Genomic DNA, 26,345 nt, shown 5'->3' on the forward strand with positions numbered 1-26,345 from the left:
GTTTTTCTTGATGGTTATGACTTGTACTATCCACAGCAAAAACAGGTGGTTGATTCGACATTATCTATCCTAAGCAGGGGGGGGTGAATGACCTACTCCTGCATTGCTATGCTGTTGAGTGGTTAGCTGTTAATTTCATGAACAGTAGCTAACCCAACGCTGTATCATTGAGCCCATTTACAATCTTCATTTGAGTTTCACCTCCCAATTGTTTCACTATGAATCAGGATTCTCTCTTGGTGGGTTAAAAACATGAGAGAAATGTAAAGACCTATGAGTGCTGAGAACTGTTGGGAGTTCTTGATTTGTCACACTTCATTTCAGACTAGCAAGTACAATCAGAAGGTTTACTCAGGGTCTGTTGTAGTCTGCATTGTCCAGCACTACATGGGGATTTTTTTTTAAAGTTAAGATGCTGGTGAAGAGGGAGTGAATGGATAATCCCAGAGGAGACGTGCTTTAATCGGAAAGTTAATTTGCGTTGCCCCACAAACTTCCACATACAAAATGTTTTGAAGAGCTTTGAATTTGGTATTTCCATTAATTGGCAAAGTCATGAAAATCTAAGGGCAGCAAGAAGTGGCTCAATTTATAATGTTAGACCACATACCTTGGGTGAATTCTTATTAGATCCTGTGTTCTGAAGCAGGTTTCACAAGGTCAATTGAAATTATCACTACCTCACGCATCAGAGAATATGGTAAGCAGAAATTTTGGCTTGTTAGCTCCCAAAGTCACTAACAGTTTATAAAAACAATCACCGACTGTACAAGTTTTCATTCACTGGTTAAATCCAAGCATTTTCCATGAACTATTCTTGGAGTTTGCAATAGTGTGCCTCAATTTTGTGCGTGTGTATATTAGTACAAGGTGTGCAATGATCAGCATTAGGTTCAGAGGGTAGCGTCAATGTAAAGTACAGATGGAGTGAGGTATGCCTTCTCCAGGTACCAATTCATACTTAGAATTAGAAGCTCATTCTGCTTGCAGAAGGAGAGCAAAATACTAAAATGAAGGTCATTTCTACAGCTCACACTGTAACAAAGCTCTTATGGGTAAATCTTGGCAGCTGTGTCATTTGATCTATATGTTTGGAAATTGAGGTACATTGATCCAGCTGATGAACATGCTGCTGAAAAATAAATGCACATCCCATTATCAGTTTAATGTAATTCCATCCTGAGATGTTAAATCTGTAGCCAACTGAGTTGAAAGAGGTTAAAATGAAGAACTGTGGATATTGGCAATCTGAAACTTAAAATAGAAATTGCTGCGGAAATTCAGCAGGTCTGGCAGCATCTGTGGAGAGAAATCAGAATTAATGTTTCCGATCTAGTGACCCTTAGGTTCTGATGGTAGCTAGGCAAAAGTGGCATTTTTCCTGGAGGCAAGGGTGTTAGGCAGACAAAGAAGTGAGAGGATAGATGAGGTGGAGATGGAGCCCAGAGAGAGAAAACAACAATCACCGAAGACTGAGATGGATGATAGTAAGCTCACTATTAGTAATAGTATAAATAGTAAGTTTAAGAGAAAGAAAAGCTAGTAATAGGGATGGTGGAAGAAGTTCAATTCATAACATTATCAAACTTGAAGCTGAGTCCTGAGAGCTGCAGGGTCCTCAAGCAGAAAATGAGATGCTTTTCTTCCAGCTTGATTGCAGCAGTCCCAAGACCAAAATTGTTGACCAGAAAACATGGTGCTGTGTGGAAGTGGCAGGCAACTGGAAGCTTGGGGCCATTTCTGCTGACCATAAGTGCTCCTTAAATAGTCATCCAGTCCATGTTTTGTCTCCTCAGTGCCACATTGTGAGCAGCAAATACAGTAGATTAGATTGAGTAAAGTGCCGATAAATCATTACTTCACATGATAGCTGTGTCTGGAACCTTGCATAACGTGGTGAGGAAGTAAATGGGCAGATGTTACCTCTTCTGTGATCGCATGGGAAGGTACATGGGGGTGTGGGGAAGTGTTGGGAGTGAAGGAGGACTGGACCAGGCTGTCCTAGAGAGAATAGTCCTTGTGAAATACTGACAATAGAGAGGATTGAAATGTGTCTCATCGTGGCATCCCTCTGGAGGTGACAGAAATGGTGGCTTGTGAACCTTTGGATATGGATGGAAAGTGAGGGCCAGGGTATATGATTGGTGTTGTGGGAGGGGATGGAATTAGTGAGGGTAGAAGTGTAGGAAATGTGCCAATATGAGTAAGGGCCCTGTCAACCACAGTGGCAGGGAATCTTGGGCTAAGGAAAAAGGTGTACGTTTCTGAGGACACCTGCGGAAGGTAGCGTCATTGGAACAGATGCGATGGGAAAGGAAAATAAGGGAAAAGGGAATGGGATCTTTTTAGGAATCAGATTTTTAGGATGTATAGTTCTAGTAATTGTGGGAGTCAGTGGGTTTGGAGTGGTTACGCATGGCTACCCAATCCCCAGAGATGAAAACAGATGTTGAGGATGGGAAGGCAGGCGTTAAGAGATGGACCAGGTGAATGCGAGACTGGGTGACCACTTTGCAGAATGTCTGTGTTCTGTCTGCAAAAATGATTCTGAATTTCCAGTCAACTGTCACTTCAACACACCACTGTGTTCTCTGGCTAACATTTCTGTCTTAGGCTTGCTATGGGACTCCGGTGAGGCTCAGGGCAAGCTGGAAGATCAGAAACTAATTTTCTGCTTGGGATGCTGACTCTTTCTTTCTTTTTCCTGAACAAAATATTTTCATAACCTGTACATCTTCCTCAATGAACTTTACCCACCCCAACTTCCCAGGCCTGACTATGACATTGGCTGCTTTCAGCACAGCCGACCCACATGCACCTACTTATTGTGCATGTTATCAACATTTCTCCTTTGGCTTACTGTCATCGATCTGTTTATCTGCCAAATTGCCTTCCTCCCTTTCTAGGCCCTGTCCCAACCTATCCTTTTAACTTGTTTCTGTCCAACTCCCCACCATCCCTGTCTTCAGCATAATTACTAACTTCTCCTAGCTACGATCAGTCCTGGAGAAGGGTCATTCGACTTGAAATGTTAACTCTCTTTTATCCCCATTGATGTTTCCAGGCTTACTGAGTTTCTCCAGGGATTTCTGTTTTTGTTCCAGTTCATTTGAGTATTGGGAGAGGGTGAAAATGGCAGACCCCGTGGTGTGCTGAGAGTTGCTGCACCAGGTTTACAGTCTACAATTCTTCTGATTTTATTACATTCTCTGATGTCATCCTTAGAATGATTGGTGACACATGGATTCTAATAACACATGCCTCACAAGGATTGTTGACGCATAACTTCTACATGCTGCCATTCTGCTGGATCATAGCATGTTGTCTCAGACACAGGAATTTTGTCTCTTGTGCCATATTGTTGCATGAGAAGGATGCCAAAAAAGGCAGGATATACTATAGCGAGGAGGTGAAGACAGGTGTGAGAAAAATCTGTGGGTCATGACAGATCACTCACCATGAAGGTTCGCAGAAAATAACACAGCCTCAAATTTGTAAAATCCAACTTTGTGTAATTGTGCATGTACAATGTGATGCAACTGGTCCTGCACCTCAGTGGCCAAACTTGCTTTGGAGAGAATGTGGTACATGATAAACTCTTTGTGTCTATAGTCCAGCTTTGTAAGGTTACCCATTCTGTTGTGAAAATGACCCAACTCATCAGGCAAACCAAAAACTCAAGCCTTTGGTTTACTGGCTACATTGAAGCCTCCAAGATGCATTCCTGTCAGTGCCAAGAGTTGAGGTCACTGACAGTGTGCAAGCCTAGGTCATGGAAATTTTCTGCTCATTCGTGTTCTCCAAGCACAAGAACAGGACCTTTGAGCAAAGGAGGTAGAATATAACATCAAGTTATTTGCCTTGATGCATTGATTCAAGAAATGCTATGTTTGAAACTGCATGTTATTTGGCTTTTTAGATTCTGAATTTGGCTTTGTGTCCCCACTGCCTGTTTCAGTACCAGCAATGGAACTTGAACAACAAGACCATGAATGAGGGCTTCCATTCAGTATGTTAGTAGGATGAAACAACAGGATATTTAGAGTGAAAAATTGTATAGGTGCTTTGTTGCTACAATAATAACTTTGACATTTATGCAGTATCTTTTAATCTCTTTTTTTTCTGAGAAGACTTGTAGCTTGAGTTGTGGATGAGGGTTGTAGACTTGCTCACTGAGCTGGTATGTTTGATTGCAGATGTTTTGTCACCCTGCTAGGTCAGCATTTTTGTTCCATCCTGCTTGTTATTTAAATGCCTTGGAACTCCGTCGACAAACACATTGAACTGGACCTGAAATACAAACTGCTGAAGAACAAAAGGGGTAGTAATACCAACCAGCAAACCGAGGCATATAAATAACACAGAACATAGAACATAGAACATTACAGCACAGTACAGGCCCTTCGGCCCTCGATGTTGTGCCGACCTGTCATACCGATCTGAAGCCCATCTAACCTACACTATTTCCATGTACGTCCATATGCTTGCCAATGATGACTTAAATGTACTTAAAGTTGGCGAATCTACTACCGTTGCAGGCAAAGCGTTCCATTCCCTTACTACTCTCTGAGTAAAGAAACAACCTCTGACATCTGTCCTATATCTTTCACCCCTCAATTTAAAGCTATGCCCCCTCGTGCTCACGTCACCATCCTAGGAAAAAGGCTCTCCCTAGCCACCCTATCTAACCCTCTGATTATTTTATATGTCTCAATTTTTTTTTTGAAAACAGCCTCAAGTCTCTCAGCCTTTCCTCATAAGACCTTCCCTCCATACCAGGCAACATCCTAGTAAATCTCCTCTGCACCCTTTCCAAAGCTTCCACATCTTTCTTTTAATGCGGTGACCAGAACTGTACACAATACTCCAAGTGCGGCTGCACCAGAGGTTTGTACAGCTGCAGCGTAACCACTTGGTTCTGGAACTCGATCCCTCTATTAATAAAAGCTAAAACACTGTATGCCTTCTTAACAGGCCTGTCAACCTGGGTGGCAACTTTCAAGGATCTGTGTATATGGACACCGAGATCTCTCTGCTCATCTACACTACCAAGAATCTTACCATTAGCCCAGTACTTTGCCTTCCGGTTACTCCTACCAAAGTGCATCACCTCACACATGTCCACATTAAACTCCATTTGCCACCTCTCAGCCCAGCTCTGCAGCTTATCTATGTCTCTCTGCAACCTACAGCATCCTTTGTCACTATCCAATAACAAGCAGGATGGAACACCAACACTTCACTGGAGGGACACACTGACCATGTTACTGAGCAGGGTGATGAAATGTCTGCAATCAAACACTCTGGCTAAGTGAGCAAGTCTGCAGCCTCATTATCTTTCAGCTTCCAAGACATTGCACAAGTACATTATAAAACAAATTTGTCAGTCACATATGATTTTTGTGTGGACGACCAAGGACATGCTAGATTTTCAGGAGTATCTGAAATTTTGAGACAGTGGACAGAGGTTTACGGAGGGAATTCCAGATCTCAGAATTGTCACAATCCCTGTTCTTCAATGGAAAATAAATTTTTAGAAATTTAATGTTACATTTACCAAAGATTCTCACTGAAGCAGCCCAATTTTAATTGCTGTGCCATCTTTGTGATGACCTTTGGCTGGGAGGTGGCGCAGGATCACTCGGTTAACTTCGCTATTTTGGTTCAGGCTTTTCTACAGGATTGTGACAACCCTGAACTCTGGAAATCCCTCCCTTAACTTTGCTCAGAAGTAGATACTTTGGTTTTACAGTAGGTTGAAAGATTTCCTGGCACTTACTAATTGTAGTTTATGATCAGTATTTTGCTGTCTTTACCAAATTTGCTGTATTTCTAGCTGTAGGTCAGCAAAGACTCCATACCTAAGCAAAAAAGGAGGCACAGCAAAAAATATTGGCATTTCAGGTATATCTTTATTAAGGTATCCCAACCTATTTGGAGATAGTGATCTCCGGTATTATTTTTCGATGTTTAACTATTTTAAACGAAGGGTTCTTTTCAAATTAACAGAAGCTTTCCCCTAAAGCTTCCACATCCAGAAAAAATCAACTGAAACTGGTTGAAGACTGAGACTGGATCTCACAGCCCCTTATTGGAAATAACAGTCTCTAACTGGCATATGCCATGAGCAATCTAAGCAACTGGGAAATCCGACAGGAAATCTCTGGCATTAGATTTGTCAGCTGACTTTGGCTGTAATCAATTATGATTTGCTGGAAACTGTTGACTTCTAAACTGAAAACTGCCTACGCACAGAAGTCTGCAGATGTTGTTCCTGCTCCACTGTGCCAGCTAACAAATAGCATGGTCCGTATTCCAGTATGTCAGTTCACAGATTGTCTGGTCTCCATCTTCCACTGTGTCAATGTTTCTCTTTGTCTCAGATTCACTAATTTCTGTACCCTCGTCACCATGTGCTGGTTAACAAATTTTGTCAATTGTTGTTGTGTGCCAGTTATCTGATTGTGTTCAGACTCTTTGTTGAGTTGGTAGAATGTCTCCAATGTTTCTCCTCCTGCCAGAAAGGCAAGTTTGATGAGATGTGGTAGACAGTCCTAGAGAGAGGGTCATAACAATGCTAATATATGAATGGGATCACCTAGAGTTGAGGCGAATGCTTTTGTCTCCCTTTTGTCCTCACTTTGCAGCCCAAATTTCCAGTGTCGATATCATTTGATATCCCTGGCTGGTATTCATTATGGCTGCTGCAGCATTCCAGAGCACTGCACAAGTCTAGCTTTGGCACTTTGCTTGGAATGAACAAATTGCCCCAATTTCTTTAGAGGACCACACTGGGAATCTGATCTGCAGTTATATAAAATCTGTTCAGTCCACATGGTTAGGGTTCTCCCAGCTTGAACTTTAAATGAATTACATCAACAGTGGATGCCTCTCAATTGTTGCAGCATAGCCATTCTGCCCAAAATGATATGATATCAACATGCATTTTAATCCATATCATGGATTTAAGAAATTGCAGAGCAATTTTAATGAGAATGTGGGCAGATATAAGTTGTAGGCCATAAATGGAAGGCCAGCAGCAACTTGCCTAGGACTGGATGATTTTGGATACCAGCATTATTAGTCTGGTCTATGAGAGCATGGCAATTGTAGTGATTGTAACAAGGTCAGTGAGGTGGGCCTCATAGAATATGAGTTCCCTGATGGGAGCTGTTAATCTGGTCAAATCAGGGAGCTCTATCTCTATGAACAGGAGTATCAAGGGTTTTGTTTACTCTAAGTTGGTTCTATCGTGCAGAACTTTATCCGACGTCTTGCTGAGTCCATATAGACAACATATATTGCTCTACCTTCATTAATCTTCTTTGTCAATACTTCAAAAAAACTCAATCTAGTTAGTGAGGCACCATTTTCCAAGCACAGAAGATGTAGACTATCCCTAACCAGTCCTTGCCTTACCAAATGCAAGTAAATCTTGTCCCTCAGAATCTCCTCCAACAACTTAGCCACCACTGGTGTAAGGCTCACTGGTCCTTCGGTCCTTGGCTTTTCCTGATGGCCTTTCCCAAATAAAGGCACCACATTAGCCAACCTCCAGCCTTCTGACACCTCATCCATGGCTATCGATGATACAATCTCTTGTCTAGCTTCAGCACCCGCTTTTCTGTAATATGAACTCTTTTCAAGCCATCACTATTTATTTCCCCAAGTTCTCTAGCTTCCAAGTTCTTCACCGTAAATACTGACATGAAATATTTGTTTAGCATCTCATCCATCTCCTGCAGTTCTACATATAGACAGCCATGTCGATCTTTAAGGTGCCCTGTTCTCTCCTGAGTTCCTTAATATACTGAGATAATTCAGTTTCTTTTTAACTGTATTTGCCAAAGCTATCTCAAGGTCCCTTCTTACCTTCCTGATTTCCCTCTAATGTAAACTCCTACTTCTCTTATACTGTACTAGGGATTCACTCGAATCCAGCTGTCTGCACCTGACGTATGCCTCTTTTTTTTGACCAGACCCTCAGTTTTCTGGTTATCCAGCATTCCCTACCAGTCATACTATTCACATTAACAGGAACATACTGCCTCTGAACTCGCTAATTATTTTTCAAGGCTTCCCACTTCTCAATTGTCCCTTTAACTGCAAAGAGCCTCCCCCAATCAACTTTTAAAAGTTCCTGTCTAATACCATTAAAATTGGCCTTGCTTCAATTCAGACTTTTAACTTTTTGGACAGTTCTATCCTTTACCATAACTATTTAAAACTTACAGAATTATGATCACTTAAAGTGATCTACCCCACTGACACATTGGCCACTTACCCTGCCTTATTCCCCAACAGAAGGTCAAGTATTGCTCCTTCTCTAGTAGGTATATCCATTTGTTGAATACCGAAATTTTCTTATACACATTTAACAAATTCCTCCACATTCAAACCCTTAACACCCTGACAGTACCTGTCTATGTTTGGAAAGTTACAATCTCCTACCATTACAACCCAATTATTCATACCGATATCTGATATCTCCTTACATACAATATTTGCTTCTCAACTTTCCATTGGCTATTGCAGGGGCCTATAATGCAATCTCAACAAGGGGACTATCCCTATTTTATTGCTCAGTCCCAGCCATGTAACTTCACAGGACGATCTCCTAGGAACATCCTCCCTAAGTACAACCATAAACTTTCCTCTAACCAAAATGCCACTGCCCCTCCTTTTGGCTCCCCTTCAATCCTTCCTATGGTATCTACATCCCAGAACATTAAGCTGCCAGACCTGTCCCTGTCCAAGCCACATTCCTGTAATAGCCATGATATCGCAGCCCCACGTTTCCAACTATGCCCTAAGTTCATCTGCCTTACCTGCAGGTATCTTGTATTGAAGTAAATGTAGTTTAATTTATCAGTCTTACCTCATTCTCTGCCAAACTCTTGTCTACCTTGGCTATTTGACTTCCTCCCCTTGGCTAGTATGCCAGCCTTAGCCTTTTTTCTCATTATGGCTTGGTTTCCCACCCAACAACCCCCACCCCCCCACCCCCCAACCTTTGAGTTGAAAGGATATTCTGCACCATCTCTGAGACATCTTTGACCCTGGCACCTGGGAGGCAACACACTATCCTTCACTTCGTCACTGTAGGCACAAGGCAGTTTGTGCACTAATTATTCAGATGGCCACTTGGGGCAGTTCAGGTTTGTTTCTTCTTTGCCCTTCTTCCCATATTGTTGGGCATTCCTCTGGACTGTGGAAATAGTATTGACCCAGATGGCAACCTGAGATCAAGCTGGCAATTCCTGGTGGTAAGGTGGGCTCTGCCTCTTCTTGAAGGAAGAAGATGGCCCTTCTCTGTACCACCTCATCAGCCAGGACCTCCAAGTATTTGTTTTGGTTTATCCTCCTATTCTGTAGACAGTGAAAGGCAATTCACCCACCCTCCTGCAAAAATTCCATCCCCTATTCCCATTTCCTCCGCCTCCACCGCATCAGCTCCCAAGATGAGGCTTTCCACTCCTGCACATCCCAGATGTCCACGTTCTTCAAGGACCGCAACTTTCCCCCCACGGTGATCGAGAACGCCCTTGACCGCGTCTCCCGTATTTCCCGCAACACATCCCTCACACCCCGCCCCCGCCACAACCGCCCCAAGAGGATCCCCCTCGTTCTCACACACCACTCCACCAACCTCCGGATACAACGCATCATCCTCCGACACTTCTGCCATCTACAATCCGACCCCACCACCCAAGACATTTTTCCATCCCCACCCTTGTCTGCTTTCCGGAGAGACCACTCTCTCCGTGACTCCCTTGTTCGCTCCACACTCCCCTCCAACCCCACCAGACCCGGCACCTTCCACTGCAAGTGCAGGAAGTGCTACACTTGCCCCCACACCTCCTCCCTCACCCACATCCCAGGCCCCAAGTTGACTTTCCATATCAAGCAGATGTTCACTTGCACATCTGCCAATGTGGTATACTGTATCCATTGTACCTGGTGTGGCTTCCTCTACATTGGGGACACCAAGCGGAGGCTTGGAGACCGCTTTGCAGAACACCTCTGCTCGGTTCGCAATAAACAACTGCACCTCCCAGTCGCGAACCATTTCAACTCCCCCTCCCATTCCTCAGACGACGTGTCCATCATGGGCTTCCTGCAGTGCCACAATGATGCCACCCGAAGGTTGCAGGAACAGCAACTCATATTCTGCTTGGGAACCCTGCAGCTCAATGGTATCAATGTGGACTTCACAAGCTTCAAAATCTCCCCTTCCCCCACTGCATCCCAAAACCAGCCCAGTTCGTCCCCTCCCCCCACTGCATCCCAAAACCAGCCCAGCCTGTCTCCGCCTCACTAACCTGTTCTTCCTCTCACCCATCCCTTCCTCCCACCTCAAGCTGCACCTCCATTTCCTACCTACTAACCTCATCTCACCTCCTTGACCTGTCTGTCTTTCCTGGACTGACCTATCCCCTTCCTACCTTCCCATCTCTACTTTCCTCTCCACCTATCTTCTTTTCTCTCCATCTTCGGTCCGCCTCCCCCCTCTCCCTATTTATTCCAGAACCCTCTCCCCATCCCCTTCTCTGATGAAGGGTCTAGGCCCGAAACGTCAGCTTTTGTGCTCTTGAGATGCTGCTTGGCCTGGTGTGTTCATCCAGCTTCACACTTTGTTATCTTGGATTCTCCAGCATCTGCAGTTCCCATTATCACCGAAAGGCAATTCTTGGTTGACAATTCTTGACCTACTGTACGGCTGGTCTTTAAATATGGTGCCAGCACCAGGAATCCCAGGAGGCCCCAACAATGGTGAATATTTCTGCCTGTCTTGAAAGGACATGATAACCAGGCCATTTTAGAGGGGTGGTGTGTAGGTAACGAGGAGAGTTCAGAAAGACAGCATGAGAAATCGTGCTCCAGCTCACAGAAAGAAGCTTCCTATGAAACTTACTGAAACTGACACTTAGCTGATTTCTAACAGAACTGTGTAACCACGTTGATTGTTTAAAACCTGATCTGATTTATTGATATTCTTTAGGGAACGAAATTTTCTATCATGACTTGGTATAGTCTACGTGTGAATCCAGATTTAAAGCAGCGTGATTGCCTCTTAGCTGGCAAGAGGCAGTGATGGGCAGTAAATGTTAGTTTGGCAGGTCACTGCTACATCTCATGCACAAATAAAAGAAATACGTACAGGGTTTTTGTTTATTCCAATTCCAAGCTAATGGAAAATATATTCTGTTACAGAAATTCACTCAGCAAGGAATGTTTCGCTTCTGCCTATGTCAAAACATGAGCAAACCAATGAGATCTGGAATATCTCAGAAGGGAAACAGCACTAAAGTAAGCTCCCTGTGGTAGAAAGGAGCAGGGTTAGGATTGGCAGACAAACCCAGAGTTGTTGATCCCAAATGCAGTCATCTTGCCCTACCTAGAAATAATGAACATCAAGGGAGTAGCCTTCCTGGAGATGCCACCTGCCTGGGAACAGCGAGCTGACACTCAGGGATGAGCTCATAAGGAGGATTTTCTGTTGTGGTTTTTAAGCAGAAAAGTCATTTTCCAGTCTGTGAAGATGCAACATTGAAAAAGAAATGAAGTCTTAAGTGTTTTACACGTATGTATCAGTTTTATCATGAGCTAATCACATTTGAGAAGATTACCAAGGCTAAAGTTGTTTTAATTACTTTGTATAAAATTAAGAGTGCCCTTGTTCAAGTGGCTAGGAGGTACCTATTCTCCTTACCAGAAAGGCCAATACTTGAGAGAAAACATGTAAAGTAACTTTCTACAGGTTAGAGGGGAGTTGGGTAAGAAGTTTCTCACCCAAAGAGTTGTTCGTTTCGAATTCAGTGCATAAAATGAAGGGTTGAAGCAGAAACCCTCAACTCCTCAAACAAAAACCTGGACATGCATTTCAAGTGATTTAACCCACAGGATTATGAACTAAGAGGTAGAAAGTTACATGAATCATGAAAAGACTGAGGGGCATAAAAAGAATCTTTTCTGCTGGTCCCTCTGCAGATACGACAAATTTCTTGCTGTTGCAGGCGGCAGTTTGACCTTTGTTATTTATTGACTGACATTAATAGCACTCTGTAGAAATTGATAGAACCTGAGCTGGGTATGTTACTGACCCACTGTTCTACTGGTGCATTGTGAACAGGTTGAGTTTTTGTCTGGACTATAATACTGAAAAATACAGTAGGGCCTCTTAAAGGTGGCCTATCACCAAGACCAGCTTTGGACCACTAAAGGATGGACAACACTTTGAATCTTTTGAATGTTTACCCTATGTTGAGGGGAAGAAAAAGCACAGAGAGAACATTTACTGTTTACATGAACCCTATTTTAGTCTCTGTGTCGATGATCACTTGTGGCAAAGCATTTTTGCCTATGTTCAGGGGCTTTAAGTTCTCACTTGATTGGTTCTTCTGGTAACCATGGTTAATATTTCTGAAAAAAAAACTGGCAATCTGTCAAACATTCTGTTGGTATTTAACTGCACAGATCTTGTAAAATTTTCATTTACATTGTATTCTAAATGTGGTGAAACTGCTGATGGTACAACTAATGCTTATTGGAGGGTACAAGTCAAATTCTGTCAGAGTCATTGCACAGCATTTAAACATACTTCGTTCCTTGCCAACTTCTTCATTAAAATGGCTTCTGGATTCTTTCCTAATGCAGATTGACTCAAAAGTATCTTTCAATTTTGTCTTGGTATGTGGACAAACCTATTTAGCTGGGAAAACAAGGTCAAGCATGAAAGCTGACTTTGCAGGACACAGCCAAGCTGATAAGAGGAGGAGGTAACTCCAGGAAGTAGTGGGTTAGTAATGTCATTGTGACAAAAGTGAAACACAGCTTTTTGTATTGTACAAATATTACAGAAGACGAAAGAATTCCAAGTCTTTGTCTGTGATCTGCAGGTAGATGGCTGTTTTCTCATGTCTTGCATTAAAAATACTGAAATGGAACTAATTATATCAAGTAATAAGAACTCTAACTATCCAAAACAGAAAAACAAGAAGTTAAGTGACAAAATGGTTAGCTTCTGAACGTGAGTTCTTTTCCGTATGTAACCAGTGAGATGCAGACAAAACAGGGAGTTAGAAGAAATTGAGGTTGAACAGTTCACTGTCTGACATCACTTGCCCTAATATGACTAATGATGAAATAGTGCTTCTAAGCACTGTGAGCTGTGTTTATTTGCAAAGCTGCACAGATTTCTGACAACAAAATAAAAGCAGCTGTTGTTACGTTTACATGACCCTTTCCAAGAATGCACCAGATATTATGCTGTGTTTGTATCAGCGGTCATTTGAAAATACATGGTCACAAGAAGGGAGTAATTGTGATGTAGGTTAAAAAATCCACTTGGGAAAAGTGGCAGGTAGAATCCATGTAGATTTGCAAGGTTTGAACTGGGCCTCTTGCCAATTATGTGAAAAGTGCCAACTTTACTGTTGGAATGTACAAGGCAGTCCAAGTTTTTTTTGTTAAACAAAGAACTGCTCCCCTAAAGCTTGACTAAGGAACATTGACTAAAGAACTGAACAGAAATTTGAACATGTTAAGATTTCTGTCTGGACTTGTTTCTCAGAGAGTGGCCTACATAAGATGGATGGCTTGCACCTGAATTGAAAGGGGATCAATATCCTCATGAGGAGATTTGATGGTGCTACTCAGGAGGCATTAAACTTGGAAGCTGGGGGGTTGTAGGACCCAAAGACGTATTGAGAAAAGAGATGACTCTGAGGTTGAGAAGACTAGCAAATCAAATAGTCAAGGCAGGCAAAAGCAAGGCAGAAAACAAGGTAAGGTTGACGAATTAAGCTGCATGTATTTCAATGCAAGAGGCCTGACAGGTAAGGCTGATGAAATTAGGTCACGGTTATAAACTTTCCAATCATTGATTGAGACTGCCATAATGCTAAGGGGTTGGATGCCTTCAAGGCAGAGATCGACAAATTCTTGATCTCAAAAGGAATCAAGGGCTATGGGGAGAGTGCAAGGAAGTGGTGTTGAAATGCCCATCAGTCATGATTTAAATGGCGGCGTGGACTTGATGGGCCGCATGGCCTTACTTCCACTCCTATGTCTTATGGTCTTATGGTCTTATGGATGGCGAGGAATTCGTTAAGTGTATAAAAGAAAATGTTCTTAGTCAGTAATTAGATGTGCCAGCTAGAGAAGGAGAAATACTTGATCTTCTGTTGGGAACTAAGGCAAGGCAAGTGACTCAGGTGGCAGTGAGGAAGCATTTTGGGAAAAGTGATCATAATTCTTTCAGTTTTAAAAGTTATGGAATAGGATAGACTTGATCTAAAAGTTCGAATTTAGAGTAAGGCCAGATTTGACAGTATTGGGCAAGAGCTTTCCAAAGTTGATTGGGACAGGTTATTCACAGGTAAAGGGACACTTGGAAAGAGAGAAGTCTTTAAAAATGAGGTAACGAGAGTCCAGATGCAGAATGAGAGATAGTGGGGACTGCAGATGCTGGAGAATCCGAGATAACAAAGTGTGGAGCTGGATGAACGCAGCAGGCCAAGCAGCATCTCAGAAGCACAAAAGCTGACGTTTTGGGCCTAGACCCTTCGTCAGAGAAGGGTCTAGGCCCAAAACATCAGCTTTTTTGCTCCTAAGATGCTGCTTGGTCTTCTGTGTTCATCCAGCTCCACATTTTATCTCTTACTCCAGATGCGGTATGTTCCTGTTAGTGTGAAGGCAAGGCTGGTAGGTGTAAGGAATGCTGCATGACTAGAAAAATTGAAGCTATGGTCAAAAAAAGACACCTGTCAGATATAGACAGCAGAGATCAAGTGAATCCCTAGAAGAGTATAAAGACAGTTGGATTATACGTAAGAATGAAATCAGAAAGGCGACATAAGACAGCTTTGCAAAATGAAGATAAGGAGAATCCAAACAGATTCTACAAATACGTTATAAACAGAAGTGTAACTAGGGATAGAACAGGACGCCTCAAAGAATTATGGCGTCCCTACGATGTGGAAACTGGCCATTTGGCCCAAGTCCACACTGACTCTGTGAAGAGCATTCAACCACGACTTAGTCCCTGCGTTTCCTGTCGCTTACCAACCTAGCCTACACATCCCTGTACACTATGGGAAATTTATAATGGCTAATCCACCTAACCTGCACAGCTTTGGATTGTGGGAGGAAACCAGACCATCTGGAGGAAGCCCATGCAGACATGTGGAGAATGTCTGTGTGGAGTTTGCACAGTCACTTAAGGCTGGCATTGAATCTGGGTCCCTGTTGCTGTGAGGCAGCAGTGCTAACCACTGAGCCACCGTACTATCACTTTTCAAAAACTTTCTTATTTTTCCATTCCCACTTCAATATCAACAAGGCCATCTCTGTGTGGAACTGCAGGAATTGGGGGAGATACTAAATGAGTATTTTGTTTCAGTATTTAATGTGGAAAAGGTTATGAAAGCTAGAAAACTTGGAGATATAAATAATGATACCTCGAAGTTTCCAAATTACAGAGGAGAAGATGCTGGATGTCTGAAATTACAAAAAGGTGGATAAATCTTCAGGATCTGATCAGGTGTATCCTCGAACTTTGTGCGAAGCTAGGGAAGTAATTGCTGGGCCCACTGCTGAGATTTTTGTATCATGGTGAGATGCCAGAAGACTGGAGGGTAGCTAATGTGGTGCCATTATTTAAGAAAGATGGTCAGGAAAAGCCAGGGAACCATAGACTGGTGAGCCTGAGGTCAATAGTGATTACGTTTTTGGAGAAGATTCTGAAGGACAGGATTTACATGTGTTAGGAAAGGCAAGAGTTGATTAGAGATAGTCAACATAGCTTTGTTTGTCGGAAATTATATCTCAGTAACTTGATGGGGTTTTTTGTTTGAAGAAGTGATGAAGGATTGATAAAGGCAGAGCAGGGACTTGCCTATATCGACTCTCGTTATCTCCTTTTTGAAGGCTTCTCACTTTACCATTGCCCTTTTACCTGTGAATAGCCTCTCTCAATCAACTTTTGAAAGCTGTTGCCCAATACCACCACGTTTGGCCTTACTCCAATTGAGAACTTTAACTCTTAGATCAAGTCTATCCTTTTCCATAACTACTTTAAAACTGATAGAATTAAGATCACTTGCTCCAAAGTTCTTCCTCACTGACACGTCAGTCACTTGCCCTGCCTTAGATCGACAAGATTCCGCATAGTAGACTTCAGATTCCCTTCACTGTGTAAAGAGGCCATTTGGCCCAACAAGTCCACACTCGCCCTCTAAAGTACATCCCACCTGATCCCTGTAAACCTGCATTGCCCATGGCTAATGCACCTAACCCACACATCCCTGAACACTATGGGCGGGGGAGAATGTGCAAACTCCACACAGACAGTTGCTCTAAATTGGAATCGAACCTGGGTACGTAGTCCTGTGAGGCAGCACTGCTAACCACTGAGCCATCAGGCTGCACTGGACTGGTAAGCAAGATTAGATCACATGGAATTCAGGGAGAGCTAGCTATTTGATATAACATTGGCTTCAAGGTAGGAGACGGGGTGGTGGTAGAGGGTTGCTTTTCAGATAGGAGGCATATGACCAGTGGTGCTCTCAAAATTGGTGCTGGGTCCACTGCTCTTCATCGTTTATATAAAGGATGTAGATGTGAATATAGGAGTAATGGTTAGTAAGTTTGCAGATGACACCAAAATTGGTGTCGTGGACAGCGAAGGTTATCTCAAGAACATAACAAGAAACCTTGATCAGATGAAATGATTGGCTGAAGAGTGACAGATGGAGTTTAATTTACATAAAGGTGAGGTTTGCATTTTGGTATGGCAAATCAGGGCAGGACTCATACACTTCATGGTAATGTCCTGGGGAGTGTTGCTGAACAAAGAGACGTTGGGCTGCAGGGTTATAGCCCCTTGAAAGTGGGGTCTCATGGAAACAGGGTAGTGGACAAGGCGTTTGGTATGCTTGCCTATATTGGTCAGTGCATTGAGTATAGTAGTTGGGAGGTCGTGTTGAGGCTTTACATAACATTGGTTAGGCCACTTTTGGGATACTGCATTCGATTCTAGTCTCCGTGCTTTAGGAAGGATATTATCAAACTTGAAAGGGTGCAATAAAGATTTAGTAGGATATTGCCAGGCTTGGAGTGTGCGAGCAATTGGGACAGGCTGAGTAGGCTGGAGCTATTTTCCATGGAACGCCTGAGGCTGAGGGGTGACACTGTAGAGATTCATAGAATCATAACGGCATGGCTAAGGGTGAATAAACAAGATCTTTTCCACAAGGTAGGGGAGTCCCAAACTAGAGGGCAGAGTTTTAAGGTGAGAGTGCATCTTAAAAGGGACCAAAGGGGCAACATTTCATACAGAGGGGTTTGCATGTATGGAATGAGCTGCCAGAGGTAGTGGTCAAGGCTGGTACAATTAAAATATTTAAAAGGTGTATGAATAGGAAGGGTTTAGAGTGATGTGGGCCAAATGCTGGCATATGGGACTAGAGTAATTTAGGACATCTGGTTGGCATGGATGAGTTCAACCGAAGGGTCTGTTTACATGCTGTACAACTCATTGACTTTATAAGTGAACTGTGCAGCTGGGTGTCCTTGTCATTTTGGAACTTGACTGCTTGAGACAATGACAGTGCAGTGACACGTGATGCGTTCATCTGAGCTGAAGGGACTTGGCGCAAGAATGCAGGAACAGTGGGAGAAAGTAAGATCACTTCTATCAGGAATAACATCGTCTTCTGGAAAGCTGGAAAAGATTAAGAAAGGCATAATATATTGATGCAATCTTCTTTCAAAAATGAAGAAAATGTTTGTATCTTCAAAATAACTTAATCATTCTTGAGGGTAAGTATGTCTTTATCTCTTTTACCTGTCTGTTTAGACAAGCCAACAAAAAGCAGGTCATTATAAATCCTGTTTGGAGGTTGTCACACAACTATCAGCACTGAGCTTGAAAAATATTGACCAAATTGGGGGCACATCACTGCTCCTGGGACTCAAAAAATAGATCCTGTTGCAACTTATGAACACAACTTTTCAAATTCCTTGTATAAATGTTAATAGCAGTATTGCTGTGTTACACTTGAACTCAATTTTATATTCCTGTTTTACTTTATAGATGACTTGCATTCAACATCCTACCAAACATTAAAACTGTCTGCCTACGAGATTACAATCCCACAACAGTTGACAGAAAGAGAAAAGCGAGATGCTGGCCTATCTCCTTTTGCACAGGTGTGTTGGAAAATAATTGTGCCATTGACAAGTCTGACTTAACTGTGTTGTCAGTCTTTGTGATCAAGGGAAAAGTATGGGAAAATTGTTTGAAATCAGCTCGTGTAAACTGACATGTATTATTGTCAGTTTAGGAACATTTGAAGGAAATCTAGTCAAGGTGTTTAAAACAATTAAGGGATTCAAGAGGGTCTATGCAGAGAAATGTTTTTCTCTGAGCAAGTAATCCAAAGTAAGGGAGAACAGTCTTAAAAAGCAAACCAACTTGTTTAGGAATCATTACTGCAAATCGGGATGTTTTCTAACAGAGCAACATTACCAATTTTAGAAATGTGGTCCAAATGTTCTCAAAAAAAAAATCATCCTCACATATCAAATGTAATGTTTCTATCCAAGACCTTTTAAACTTATCAAATATCAGCAAAATACTGTGAATACTGGAAATTTGATAGAGAAACAGAAAACGTTGTAAATCCTCAGCTGGTCAAGCTGAATTTATGCAGAGACTAATCGAGATAATGGACTTGAAACACTATCTCTCTGTGGATGTTGCCCTACTTCTTTGAAATTGTTCTCTTTACCCGAGTAGGTGCTCACCTTTCTTCATTCACGATCTCTCAATTTCAGTTTCTGGTCTGCCCATATCATGAGCAAAAGTCTGAGCTGCTGCAGAAATTATTTTGCTCTCTCTTCTCATCCTTGATTTATTTCGCATCTTTGACACTGACCATGCTGTCACACATTATTAGTACATAGGAGAGGAAATGTGAATTGGGAGCAGGAGGAGACTGACCTCTCTACCTTGCTCTACCATATAACAAGCTCATGGCTAACCTGACTCTGGCCACAGTTCCACTTTGCTGCCAAACTGTGATAGCCATTGACTCTCTTGTTAATGAAGAATCAAAATACTTCTGCCTTCAAAATATTCGTTGAGTCTGTTCTGCATGAGAATCTTGACTCTCTGAGAGGTAATGATTTCTCCTCATTACTGTTTCAAATGCACAGGCCCTTATTTTCAAAATGTGAACTCCAGTTAGAGATTCTCCCACAAGAGGAAACATCCTCTACACAAGGCTAAACTGTCCAATCTTTTTGCATTGGACATTTATACCTATTCCAGCCAAGTAAACCTTCTCTGAACTGTTTCATTGAATGTACATCCTTTAAATATGTAAACCAGTACTGCACGTATACTACCCTAAAGCATAACCTCCCTACTTTTGATTCAATTTCCTTTTCAATAAACCAGTACATTCCATGAGCTTTCCTTATAACTTTCTGAACCTGTGCACTAACATTTTGTAATTCATGCACTGGGACACCCAGATCCCTCTGTATCTCAGAGTGCTACAATCTCTCAGCAATTTGAGAACATGCTTCTTTTTTATTCTTCCTGCCAAAATGGGACAGTTTCATTTGCTTTGAAATTTACCCACATTTGCCAGATCTTTGTCTACTCTCAAAACTTCTACCACTTTGCAGCATCCTTGCTTCATCTTCATAATTCCTTTCCTGCTTATATAGCTGTAGTGATTGTAACATGGTTAGCCAGCTACATGTCATAGAATCTGAATTCTGTGATTGAGGCTGTTAATGTGGTCCAATCAGGGAGCCCTGGCTGATAGATATAAACAGGAGTGTCAGACATTGTCAGACTCTGATTGCGGGCTTTGAAGGAACTGCATCAGTGTCAGGGACTTTGCACGTGTAAATAAAAGGTGACAATGTGATGGAATACCAGCCTCTGTGGAGATTATTTCAGTGGCAATGAGAATAAAGTATGCTCCTGAAGAAAATTGCTTGCAACAGTCATCTTTGAGTTCAAGTAAGCATTTCCGGATCATGCTGTTATTTGGGAAGCTTAACTCGTTTGATCCTCCATGAGGACTAGGCCCAGTATGTGGAAAGAATGCATTTTTATTTTCTCCAGGCAGATGAGTAATTCTGCTGACAGCATGTGGACCCACAGTTATTTTGGTTATTCCAAGCCTAACTTTCCTTGAGGCACCAGATATGAAAATCTTTCAAAACTTGATGGATTTAGTTAAGAAATATTATGACCAAAGCCGCCTCTAATTCTGAGATGCTGTCATTTTTTTCTTGGCAATTTGAGAACCAAGGAATCCATATCAGGATACTTGACTCGGTTAAGAAGACTGGTAGAGGCATGTGACTTCATTTTAACCCCTAATGAGATGCTGAGAAACCATTTGGTATATGGGATTAATACAAAAGCCCCTACTAGTTGAAGTGCAGCTGAACTTGAGACTGGCATTACAACTGGCTTTGTCATTTAGAAAATGCAACCAGTGGAGCACATGGGTTACAGGGTATTCCAATGGAAGTGGACACCCCCGCCAGTCCAACTGAGCTTGGGGAACACAAGTGAAGGCAATTGCGTAGCCTCATGCAGGACATATACTGAACAGTGGGACTCTGGGTCAGCCCGCAGCAAAACCTCAAAACAAAAGCAAGCCTTGGCCAAACAGTTAAAGTTTTCTTCAGGATCTGGGCCGGCGAGCCATTGTACAACCTGCCAGTATGCAGACTTGACTCAGCAAAAGAGTTCCACCAGACTTAAATTGAGCGAAAGAACTTAGGCCGGTATCCACGACAGTGCATGCACTGGAAAGACCACCTACATCTGGTTTGAAACAGTTACATTCCTTAGCAACATCCAAAACAAAACTAACTAAAATAAACATCTACCTAATTGGTCACCCAGTTCTAATGGTGGTTGATTCCGCTATGGCTGTTTCAGTGACCATAAAACCAGTCTTTAAGAAAATTCATTCTGGACTTGAATCCTCAAGTTTGTACAAGACCTTGGCTTGACTGAGTACCTTTCCTGGGGAGCCATTGCAGATTAAGGGTACAACTTCGGTTCCAGCCTCTTATGAGAAGCTCTGAGTTCTGAGGAAGTGTCACCGGATCCAAAACGTTAACTCTGTTTTCTCCTCCACAGATGCTGCCAGATCTGCTGAGCTTTTCCAGGAACTTTGTTTTTGTTTCTTATGAGAAGCAGCTGGTTCAGTTAGCACTGATCATAGTAGAAGGCTCTGGTTGAAGCTTAATGGGGCAAAATTGTTTTAGAAAGATTAATCTAGACTGGCTCAACATAGTTTGAGTAGAAAATGGCTGCCTGAGTGAAGCCCTACTTAAACACCTGGAAGATTTTCAGGAAGGTCTGGGGACTATCAAAGGAACCAAGGCCACTTTGCAAGATGTCCAGGCAGCATTTCATGATCTGCAAGCCCAGTAATTTGCCTTGGCAAAAGCAGAGGCAGAAATCAGCAGGCTGGAAAGCGAAGGAATCCTGAAACTAGTGCAGTTTGCGGAATGTGTGGAATTAGTTGTACCGATAGAGAAGCTCAACAGATATCTCTGCTTCTGTGGGGATTTTAAACAAACAGTAAAATGCTTTTTGCAGCTTTCAGATGAGGAATCTCAGAAGTATGCTACAATTAATACCCATAATGATTTGTGCCAATATATGAGACTGCCATTGGGGGTATCATCAGCCTGGCAATTTTACAGCAGGCAGTGGAGATATTTTACAAGGTCTACCCCCCAGTCTCCATTTATCCAGAGGATGTGCGAAAAACAAGGCAGGCCATTACGGAGCACTTAGAGAACTTGGATATAGTACTTTGACATTTCTCCTGGGGGATATGCCTTACAAGGGAAGAACTGTGTGTTCCTGGTAGCACAAGTTACCTGGTTGGATGACAGAGCTGACACAAACTTGGTCACACCTATTGGTAGATAAAGTGAGCATGATGAAAAGATGGCTTGGCTCCCATGTCTATTCTAGAGGCTAGGTCTTTCCTTGGGCTGGTGAATTATTACACAAAGTTCATACGTAGCGTGGCCTCCATTCTGGCACCTTTACATCACCTCCTAAGAAAGGGCCTGCTTTAGAAATGATTGCGTAGTCAAGCAGTAGCTTTCAGGGAAGTGAAGAATAGGCGATCATCCTCCAAGATATTGGCACACCATGATCCCAAGTGAGATCTGGTGTTGTTACATGATGCTTCCCTGCATGCCATTGGGATGGTAGTAGCTCATCAGTGCCCCAGCTGAGAGGAAAACCTCATAATGTATGTATCCAGGACGTTGGCTAATACAGTGAGTAAATATGCCCAGATAGAGGTAAGGTTTGGCAGTCATATTTGGAATCAAGAAATTCCACCAATACTTTTATGCCTGTAAATAATAATGGACCACAAGCTTCTGTTACGTCTGCTTAAAGAGGACAAGGCAGTGCCGCCCTTAGCGTGTGGCTGAATTCAGTGGTGAGCTCTAATACTAAATGTGTATAATTACAAGTTGGAACACCATCCGGGAGGCCAAGTAGCGACAGTGGATGCACTGAGCTGCCTAAAATTGCAAATACACCACCGGCGGTCCTGCCACTGGAAGAACCCTTCATGGTTTTAAAGTTCCTAGACAAATTTCCAGTCACAGATGATAATATCAGACATTGGATCCAAAAAGATCTCGTGCTGGCAAAACTGAAACAGCTGGTGATAATGGGAAATCAAATAGAACATAGAACAGTACAGGCCCTTTGGCCCACGATGTTGTGCTGACCCATTATCCTACCAAGATGAAGTTACCCTGCATACCCTACATTTTACTATCCTCCATGTACCTTTCCCGGAGTTGCTTAAAAGTCTCCAAGTATCTGACTCTGCTACCTCTGCCGGCAGTGCCTTCCACACGCCCACCACTCTCTTTGAAAAGAGCCTACTTCTGAAATCTCCCCTATGCCTTCTTCCAATCATAATAGTCTTATAATAGTCATATTATAATAGTCATTTCCGCCCTGGGAAAAAGTCTCTGACTATCCACTCTATCTATGCCTCTCATCATCTTGTACACCTCTATCAAGTCACTTTTCATCTTTCTTCACTCCAGTGAGAAAAACCCGAGCTCCTTCAACCTTTCCTCATAAGACCTGCCCTCCAGTCCAGGCAGCATCCTGTTCAATCTCCTCTGCACTCACTCTAAATTTCCACATCCTTCTTATAATGAGGTGACCAGAACTCAATACAATATTCCAAGTGTGGTCTAAGCAAGGTTTTACAGAGCTTCAGCATAGCCTCTGGGCTCTTAAACTCAATGCCCCTGCTGATGAAAGCCAACACACCACACGCCTTCTTCATAACACTACCAACTTAATTTGCAACTTTGAACGTGGAGCCCAAGATCCCTCCGTTTTTCCACACTGCCAAGAATCCTGCCATTAAACCTGTATTCTGCGTTCAAATTCGACCTTCCAAAATGAATCACTTCACACTTTTCCGGGTTGAATTCTATCTGCTACTTCTTTGCCCAGCTCTGTATGCTGTCAATGTCCTGTTGCAACCTACAATAGTGCACAACCAGATGTGAAATCTTTTAGGACCTGGAGAGGCCAGATCACAAGAGAGGATGGGGAGCAAGAGTGATTATTGGTCACCTCCAGTTACTGGCTGAACCGGGTCATCCAGGGATTTCCAAAATGAAGATATAGGTGAGTATTCATGTCTGGAGCCCGAGGATTGTATACAGGCATAATTGCATTGGTGGGGCAGTGCCCAGACTGCTGACTAGGACAAAAATTACTGCTGCCCTACATACATGGGAATGGCTGGATAAACCCGGGAATCAGTTGCATGTCGACTGTCGAGGTCCTTTTATGGGCTCAATGTTCTTAGTCATCATGGACGCTCACTGTGTGGTTGGATGAGCATAGATTTTATTCATCAAACATGGGGATGACAATAGAAAAACTGCGTGAATCTTTTGCATTACACTTCTGAAAGTGTAGGTCATAAATAAAGGGAATTTGAGTATTTCCCAAAGTCAAATGGCATTTGACAAATAAGGACAGTTCCATAACATCCATCATCAAATGGTCTGGCAGAAAGAGCAGTCCAAACTTTGAAATTTTTCTGAAGAAGGATCTGGGCCCGAAATGTCAGCCTTCCTACTCCTCTGATGCTGCTTGGCCTGCTGTGTTCATCCAGTTCTACACCTCGTTAACTCTGAAAGGGACAGCCTACAGCCTCACTAGATACTGAACTATCCCAATTCCTATTTGATCACAGGACCACCCCTCATACGACTATAGGGATAGTTCCAGCAGAGTTGTTAATGGGAAGAAGATTTTACACAAGATTAAATCTGATCTTCCCAGACCTGGGTGGGGAGGGTGAAACTGCATTAGGAATACCAATGCTGGATACATGACTCGGCTAAGCAAGAGAGAGAGTTTATTTTAGGGGACAAAGTTTGGTGTAGAAACCACAAAAATGGCACTGTGTTGGTAAGAGGCATGGAGGCATGGTCAACGTGAGGCGGTGTCCAGCGACTCTTAAAGTTGGTCCTGGACAAGCATGTGGCCCATATGAAAGCTGCAAATTCACACATGAGGTGGGAGAAAAATGTGCCCAGCTGCCTAGAACAGTTGGAAAGACTGGCGGAACATGTGTTTCCCCTCTCCACCTAGAGTTGAAGAGACCTCGGAATCTGAGATGCGCATGGCAGATGTCACTGCCTCGATGTCTTTGCCGTCTGAAGAGGAGAATAAATTTCTTGCAAGACTTTCCATGCACAAGAGGCGAGCTAGTGTGCATACCCAAGGCAGAGTCCTGGGAGCCTGGCATGGTACTAAAATACCCCTAGAGGGGCTACGAAAGGAAAACAGGCCCTTGTCCTTGGACTCCAAGGTGTTGGGATGTAGTGATTGTAATGAGGTCTACCAGGAAGACCTTATAGAATGAGTTCTGTGGTTGGCTGTTAATCTAGTCCAATCAGGTAGCCCTGGCTGACGGATGAGAACAGGAGTGTCAGACATCCTGTTCCCTCTGAGATGTCTCTAATGGAGCTCTATCAGGGTCAAGGATTCTCCACATGTAAAATGAAAGGTGACTTGGTGATGGGACATTGGCCTCTGTGGAGTTATTTAAGTAATTCTTGTATGCTTGCTGATCCTATGTAGTCAGTTTTAGATTCATGTCCCTCTGGCGTAAACCTTCAACATTGCATTTCAAATGATAAATCTGTGTTTTCTTCAGTTTCATTGCATTGAGACCTGGATGATTCCTCATCCCTTTGCTGACTAAAACTGTGAAGTCTGTCATGACATGGTACCCCTTGGTTGCAAAAAACAATGTGATCTGTTCAAAAGATCTGTCATGCTTTTGACTTTGTCAGTGCGACAATACAATACAATGTCTGACTAAAACTGTGATATTTTTGGGTCAACTTATAAATTACAAAGAGACCACTAGGTAGGCCTGTAAGCTTGAGTCAGGAACAATTTAGACCAAATCTTTACAGGTACACAGTCAAATCAATACTGACCCAAAGCTCCTGCTCCAGATCACCCGGCCCACTCTCTTTTAAGGGGCAGCAAGCATGCTCAGCTGCACACGTAACCCCCATCCTACTTGATTTCAAAAACTCCCATTCATGAACATATGTACAGGAATTGTAAATATTAAAGCAGTATCACAGCCAGCATAGGTACATAGTCATGAATATTTACAAAAACATGGAAAACATGCTCAAATGACCACTTGTCACCCCCAAAGGCTTTCATGAAGTCCATGTAAACCACATCACTTGTACTACTCTTTGCAATGTATTTCATAACTTTTTTTTAAAAGAACTCAATTCAATTAATTAGACAGGATCTCCCTCTAACAAACCAATGCTGACGATGCAAGTATTGATTAGTCCTGTTCTTCACAATTTTTTGCCAATCATTTCCCTGCCACTGACCTCCAGCTAGCTGGTCTATAATTGCTTGGCTTATCCCTGCTGCTCTTCTTGAACAAAAGAGCCACATGAGCTAACTTCCACAAATATTATTTCTCTCCTGTTGCCAAGCAAAGAATTAAATGTCTCTGCCAGGGCTCCAGCAATCTACTCTCTTGCCTTCCATTGCAGCATGGGATACATCTCATCAAACCCTTTGGATTGATGTACCTGTATGCCTACTGAAACCTCCAATTAATCCTCATCCTTATTAACCTTAATGTGTTTTTGAAGATGCCCCAAATGGAAACCCCCAGCTATAATGTCTTTCTCATGTGAACACAGATGAGAAATCTTTATTTAAGACCTCATCCATGTTC

At 42.6% G+C, this 26,345-nt stretch overlaps 1 protein-coding gene across 4 annotated transcripts in view; it reads left to right on the top strand.

Moving 5' to 3' along the window:
* The window catches only part of LOC125448011 (disintegrin and metalloproteinase domain-containing protein 9-like), a 134,587-nt gene that overhangs the window by 18,987 nt on the left and 89,255 nt on the right, over positions 1–26,345 (top strand). For all 4 annotated transcript variants that reach the window (XM_059641071.1, XM_059641072.1, XM_048522882.2 and 1 more), the window contains exon 2: positions 18,098–18,213. In XM_059641071.1, coding sequence (XP_059497054.1) covers positions 18,098–18,213 — 116 coding nt within the window. The remainder of the gene's footprint in view (positions 1–18,097; positions 18,214–26,345) is intronic.

The sequence above is a fragment of the Stegostoma tigrinum genome, chromosome 40 (assembly GCF_030684315.1).
Source record: "Stegostoma tigrinum isolate sSteTig4 chromosome 40, sSteTig4.hap1, whole genome shotgun sequence".
In the NCBI taxonomy this organism is placed as follows: domain Eukaryota; kingdom Metazoa; phylum Chordata; class Chondrichthyes; order Orectolobiformes; family Stegostomatidae; genus Stegostoma; species Stegostoma tigrinum.